The 7,199-nt window shown below is 42.5% G+C and overlaps 1 protein-coding gene across 1 annotated transcript in view; it reads left to right on the forward strand.

Moving 5' to 3' along the window:
• The window catches only part of LOC115416064 (receptor-type tyrosine-protein phosphatase N2-like), a gene marked incomplete at both ends in the record, with an annotated part of 22,869 nt that extends 15,674 nt beyond the window's left edge, over positions 1-7,195 (forward strand). Inside the window, 4 exons of the mRNA XM_030129776.1 lie at positions 3,664-3,728; positions 4,988-5,197; positions 6,174-6,512; positions 7,151-7,195. Of these exons, the coding sequence (XP_029985636.1) occupies positions 3,664-3,728; positions 4,988-5,197; positions 6,174-6,512; positions 7,151-7,195 (659 nt within the window). The remainder of the gene's footprint in view (positions 1-3,663; positions 3,729-4,987; positions 5,198-6,173; positions 6,513-7,150) is intronic.
• Between the last annotated feature and the right edge of the window lie 4 nt (positions 7,196-7,199).

The following is a 7,199-nucleotide window of genomic DNA, read 5'->3' on the forward strand; positions in this document are numbered from 1 at the left end:
ACCAGACAAAGCTGTACGTATACCACAAAACCACAACCAGACAAAGCTGGTACGTATACCACAAAACCACAACCAGACAAAGCTGTACGTATACCACAAAACCACAACCAGACAAAGCTGGTACGTATACCACAAAACCACAACCAGACAAAGCTGTACGTATACCACAAAACCACAACCAGACAAAGCTGGTACGTATACCACAAAACCACAACCAGACAAAGCTGTACGTATACCACAAAACCACAACCAGACAAAGCTGGTACGTATACCACAAAACCACAACCAGACAAAGCTGTACGTATACCACAAAACCACAACCAGACAAAGCTGGTATGTATACCACAAAACCACAACCAGACAAAGCTGTACGTATACCACAAAACCACAACCAGACAAAGCTGGTACGTATACCACAAAACCACAACCAGACAAAGCTGTACGTATACCACAAAACCACAACCAGACAAAGCTGGTACGTATACTACAAAACCACAACCAGACAAAGCTGGTACGTATACCACAAAACCACAACCAGACAAAGCTGGTACGTATACCACAAAACCACAACCAGACAAAGCTGGTACGTATACCACAAAACCACAACCAGACAAAGCTGTACGTATACCACAAAACCACAACCAGACAAAGCTGGTACGTATACCACAAAACCACAACCAGACAAAGCTGTACGTATACCACAAAACCACAACCAGACAAAGCTGGTACGTATACCACAAAACCACAACCAGACAAAGCTGGTATGTATACCACAAAACCACAACCAGACAAAGCTGTACGTATACCACAAAACCACAACCAGACAAAGCTGGTACGTATACCACAAAACCACAACCAGACAAAGCTGTACGTATACCACAAAACCACAACCAGACAAAGCTGGTACGTATACTACAAAACCACAACCAGACAAAGCTGGTACGTATACCACAAAACCACAACCAGACAAAGCTGGTACGTATACCACAAAACCACAACCAGACAAAGCTGGTACGTATACCACAAAACCACAACCAGACAAAGCTGGTACATATACCACAAACCACAACTAGACAAAGCTGGTACGTATACCACAAAACCACAACCAGACAAAGCTGTACGTATACCACAAAACCACAACCAGACAAGCTGGTACGTATACCACAAAACCACAACCAGACAAAGCTGTACGTATACCACAAAACCACAACCAGACAAAGCTGTACGTATACCACAAAACCACAACCAGACAAAGCTGGTATGTATACCACAAACCACAACCAGACAAAGCTGGTACGTATACCACAAAACCACAACCAGACAAAGCTGTACGTATACCACAAAACCACAACCAGACAAAGCTGGTACGTATACCACAAAACCACAACCAGACAAAGCTGTACGTATACCACAAACCACAACCAGACAAAGCTGTACGTATACCACAAAACCACAACCAGACAAAGCTGTACGTATACCACAAAACCACAACCAGACAAAGCTGGTACGTATACCACAAAACCACAACCAGACAAAGCTGGTACGTATACCACAAAACCACAACCAGACAAAGCTGTACGTATACCACAAAACCACAACCAGACAAAGCTGGTACGTATACTACAAAACCACAACCAGACAAAGCTGGTACGTATACCACAAAACCACAACCAGACAAAGCTGGTACGTATACCACAAAACCACAACCAGACAAAGCTGTACGTATACCACAAAACCACAACCAGACAAAGCTGGTACGTATACCACAAAACCACAACCAGACAAAGCTGTACGTATACCACAAAACCACAACCAGACAAAGCTGGTACGTATACCACAAAACCACAACCAGACAAAGCTGGTATGTATACCACAAAACCACAACCAGACAAAGCTGGTACGTATACCACAAAACCACAACCAGACAAAGCTGGTACGTATACCACAAAACCACAACCAGACAAAGCTGGTATGTATACCACAAAACCACAACCAGACAAAGCTGGTACGTATACCACAAAACCACAACCAGACAAAGCTGTACGTATACCACAAAACCACAACCAGACAAAGCTGGTACGTATACCACAAAACCACAACCAGACAAAGCTGTACGTATACCACAAAACCACAACCAGACAAAGCTGTACGTATACCACAAAACCACAACCAGACAAAGCTGGTACGTATACCACAAAACCACAACCAGACAAAGCTGGTACGTATACCACAAAACCACAACCAGACAAAGCTGGTACGTATACCACAAAACCACAACCAGACAAAGCTGGTACGTATACCACAAAACCACAACCAGACAAAGCTGTACGTATACCACAAAACCACAACCAGACAAAGCTGGTACGTATACCACAAAACCACAACCAGACAAAGCTGTACGTATACCACAAAACCACAACCAGACAAAGCTGGTACGTATACCACAAAACCACAACCAGACAAAGCTGTACGTATACCACAAAACCACAACCAGACAAAGCTGGTACGTATACTACAAAACCACAACCAGACAAAGCTGGTACGTATACCACAAAACCACAACCAGACAAAGCTGGTACGTATACCACAAAACCACAACCAGACAAAGCTGGTACGTATACCACAAAACCACAACCAGACAAAGCTGTACGTATACCACAAAACCACAACCAGACAAAGCTGGTACGTATACCACAAAACCACAACCAGACAAAGCTGGTACATATACCACAAAACCACAACCAGACAAAGCTGGTACGTATACCACAAAACCACAACCAGACAAAGCTGGTACGTATACCACAAAACCACAACCAGACAAAGCTGTACGTATACCACAAACCACAACCAGACAAAGCTGTACGTATACCACAAAACCACAACCAGACAAAGCTGGTACGTATACCACAAAACCACAACCAGACAAAGCTGGTACGTATACCACAAAACCACAACCAGACAAAGCTGGTACATATACCACAAAACCACAACCAGACAAAGCTGGTACGTATACCACAAAACCACAACCAGACAAAGCTGTACGTATACCACAAAACCACAACCAGACAAAGCTGTACGTATACCACAAAACCACAACCAGACAAAGCTGTACGTATACCACAAAACCACAACCAGACAAAGCTGGTACGTATACTACAAAACCACAACCAGACAAAGCTGGTACGTATACCACAAAACCACAACCAGACAAAGCTGGTACGTATACCACAAAACCACAACCAGACAAAGCTGGTACGTATACCACAAAACCACAACCAGACAAAGCTGGTACGTATACCTGAGACTGAATTGAAGATTTTTTTTTTTGGCTTAATTCAAGATTTTTTGCTAAATTTCAGAAAACACAAACAGACGCAGCTACAATCAAACAAGCTGAACTGATTTAGAAAAAAAGAGCCCAAACTGAAACTGCTGGGACCAAATTCAAATCCTTGCTGTTTATTTTATTCTTTTTTTTTTTTTGCTTAACCCATACAGACCCAGATCTACGTAAGCGTCAGTTCCCAGATGGATTCTTCTCTTTATTGAACCGTTCTTAACCCTGATATGAACTGCTGTCCATGCAACTTCACCTTTAACTCATTTCCACCATCCTGGATTATTTGCGTTGACTCGTCATGTTTTCTTTCTGCACATGCTCAGTGGCGGAGAAGAACTTTTTGGAGGCGGAGACGGGCCTGAAGGTGCTGCAGAGCGGCGTTGGACAGGTACCACTTTTACTGTGGTATTATTGCCTTTATTGTTCAGTAACATCTGATCATTTCTTGTGTTGAATTTACCGACCATGCAGATGCTGACAGTGACATAAAAATAAAGGTTCATATGAAGTGGATTTTCATGCAAAATACGTCATTAACTAAACATTTTTTTACTCATTTTCTTCATTGCTATTTATTCTATTTATTATTTTGTTTATTTTTCCACAGTTTGTTGCCTATTTCATAATTATTTCTTTTAATTAAATTTAATTCAGTTTGTGGCATATTTTTTTCATGGCACTTATTTTGTTGATTTATTATTAGTTTGTTCATTTTATTGATCACTTTGGCTTTTTTTGTTCATTTTAGTTAATCTTTTGCTTATTTTTCCCCACATTATTTATTTTTATCTATTATTTTCTAGGGTTTTTTTAAATTCATTTTTGTTCATTTTATCCACTGTCACTGATCCAACTCCATAGGTTTGACTGAGGAATCAGTGTTGTAGAAGATGACATTTTGTTGCGTATTTTTTATTTTTTTTTCTTCTATTTTGTTCAATTTGTGGCTTATTTGATTAATGTTACTTATTATGTTGATTTCTTGTACATTTTTGTTCATTTTATTAATTACTTTCCCTCTTTGTTCTTTTATTTTTTGCTATTTCATATTTTTTTTTTACTATATTTTCGTCCATTTTTTGCTTGTTTTTTTCACATTATTTATTATTTTGTAGGTTTTTTTAATTTGTTTTTATTCATTTTATCCACTGTTGTTGATCCAACTCCATGGGTTTTACTGGGGAATCAATGTTGTAGAAGATGACAGTGTTTCCACGGTAACAACGGAGCCTCTGAACATCCAAATATGGTCATATCTGATGACCATGAAAAGATGAAGAACTGTATTTTGCACCGATTATTGACATGGATTGATAGGATTAGTGGATCAACAGGGATTATGGAAGTAAATCTGTGTCATTGGATTTGGAATTATAAAAGCCATTAAATTTGTAGCACTGGATTTTTTTTTATTAAGAAAATTAAGTATCTGAATTGTTTGTCTCTGAATTCAACTTTCTTCATAAATTTAGAATTTAAAAAATTCAGATGCAAAAATTCAGGGGCAAAAAATTTCAGATACTTAATTTCAGTGCAAAAAGAAATTCAGTGCTACAAATTCAATGGTTTTTATAATTCCAAATCTGATGAGACAGATTTACTTCCATAAGGGATTCAACTCTGAGAATATTTCCTTTTCTCTGACAGATAGATGATGTGAAGGCGTTGCCCCTGGCGACCCCGGTCCAGCCTCGCTCCCGCTGGGTCTTCGCCACGCTGGTTGCCGCGGCGTGCATCGGCAGCGTCCTGGTGGCAGCCATGACCATCGCCTGCCTGCGTCACCACGCCCACCGGCTGGCGGCCAAGAAACTGGGACTAGGGCCTGAAGGAGGCGGCTTCACCCACCAGGAGTACCAGGTGATAAGCCCCGCCCCTTTTCAAAATGACACCTGTTAGAGTCAGTGGGTTTTTATGACTCTTTTGTCATTTTTTCCACAGTAAAAATAATCACTTGTATTATATTTGTTTGAAATATTGTTGATGTAACCTGTTGTCTGTAACAGTACTGGGTCATGTCAGCTCCGGGTAGAATGAATCCAAGGTTCAGATGGAATTCCAATGCTAGTGAATCTGGGTCGTTTGGACCCATCTATGGAAGCCCGGGGCGGTCAAACAACAACTACAGTTCCATCCCATGTATAGAAGGTCAGCTCAAAATGTAAATGTCATGATGTCACCAACAGGATTTTGAAGGAATTCCTGGAATATGAAATAATCACACCTGTTCATTCCAAAGGTATTCCACCAAACCCAGCCCCTGTGGGTCTAAGGGTTAACCCTAGTCCATGGAACGTTCACAGCTTTGTCCACTGTTTCCAACTCCTCTGGATGAAAGTATCTATTTTTTTTTTTTTGATCAATGAACAGTTGAACAATGTGGTCCGGCCCATTTCAGATCAGATTTGGCTGAATGTGTATGGAAGTAAAACTGTCTCATCAGATCTGGAATTATAAAAGCCGTTGAATTTCTAGCATTGAATTTTTTTGCACTGAAATTAAGTATCTGAATTTTTGTCTCAATTTTACTATGTTCATAAATTTAGAAAAAAAAAAAAATTCAGATGCAAAAAATTCAGATCACACATCTGGGACACCAAGGATAAGCAGTGATTCTGTTTCAACTCGAACCGACAGCCAGCCCATCGAGTTACATTAGGTTGGTCACGTGACGCCAAAAAAATTCAGACACTTAATTTCAGTGGAAAAAAATTCAGTGGCTTTTATCATTTCAAATCTGATGAGACAGACGGACTTCCATACTGTGGAGTTTCGGTGAAATGAAACGAGCGTCAAACTGATAATGCGTACGTTTGTGCGTTAACTGTCTCTCCAGGACCTGTGTCGTCAGCACATGGCGTCCAAAGGCGCCTTCGGACGACTGGAGGCGGCGGCACTGGGCGCCGTGGGAGGAGCCGGCGGCAGCGGCGGGGGAGGAGGAGTTATCACAGGAGGAGTCGGAGCGGGAGGCGGCGGGATGATGCTGGGAGGAGCCACGGGAGGCGTGGCAGCGGTCGGAGGAGGAGGGGGGGGGGCAGAGTCCAGGGTGAGCAGCGTTTCGTCCCAGTTCAGCGACGGCGCTCAGCCCAGTCCCACCTCCCACAGCAGCACGCCGTCCTGGTGCGAAGAGCCCGCCCAGGCCAACATGGACATCTCCACCGGTCACATGATCCTGGTCAGTGGGTCACATGGTCCTGGTCAGTGGGTCACATGGTCCTGGTCAGTGGGTCACATGGTCCTGGTCAGTAGGTCACATGGTCCTGGTCAGTAGGTCACATGGTCCTGGTCAGTAGGTCACATGGTCCTGGTCAGTGGGTCACATAGTCCTGGTCAGTGGGTCACATGGTCCTGGTCAGTAGGTCACATAGTCCTGGTCAGTAGGTCACATGGTCCTGGTCAGTGGGTCACATAGTCCTGGTCAGTGGGTCACATGGTCCTGGTCAGTGGGTCACATGGTCCTGGTCAGTAGGTCACATAGTCCTGGTCAGTGGGTCACATGGTCCTGGTCAGTAGGTCACATGGTCCTGGTCAGTAGGTCACATGGTCCTGGTCAGTGGGTCACATGGTCCACTGAAGCCACTGACTTTTTTTGCATCTGAATTTATTTTCTTCTAAATTTCTGAACATAGGCGACTTCAGAGACCAAAACTCAGATAGGTAATTTCAGTGCTAGAAATTCTTTGGCTTTTCTAATTCCAGATCTGAGGCAGACTGACTTCATATTAAATGTTTTTCCGTTGCATTAGTTGAAGTTTTTATCATTTCTGAATAATTCCACTCAAACTAACAGGAGTTCTGCTGCCCCCCCCCCAGGCCTACATGGAGGACCACCTGAGGAACAAGGACCGTCTGATGAAGGAGT

Source organism: Sphaeramia orbicularis, unplaced genomic scaffold (genome assembly GCF_902148855.1).
Source record: "Sphaeramia orbicularis unplaced genomic scaffold, fSphaOr1.1, whole genome shotgun sequence".
NCBI classification, from domain to species: domain Eukaryota; kingdom Metazoa; phylum Chordata; class Actinopteri; order Kurtiformes; family Apogonidae; genus Sphaeramia; species Sphaeramia orbicularis.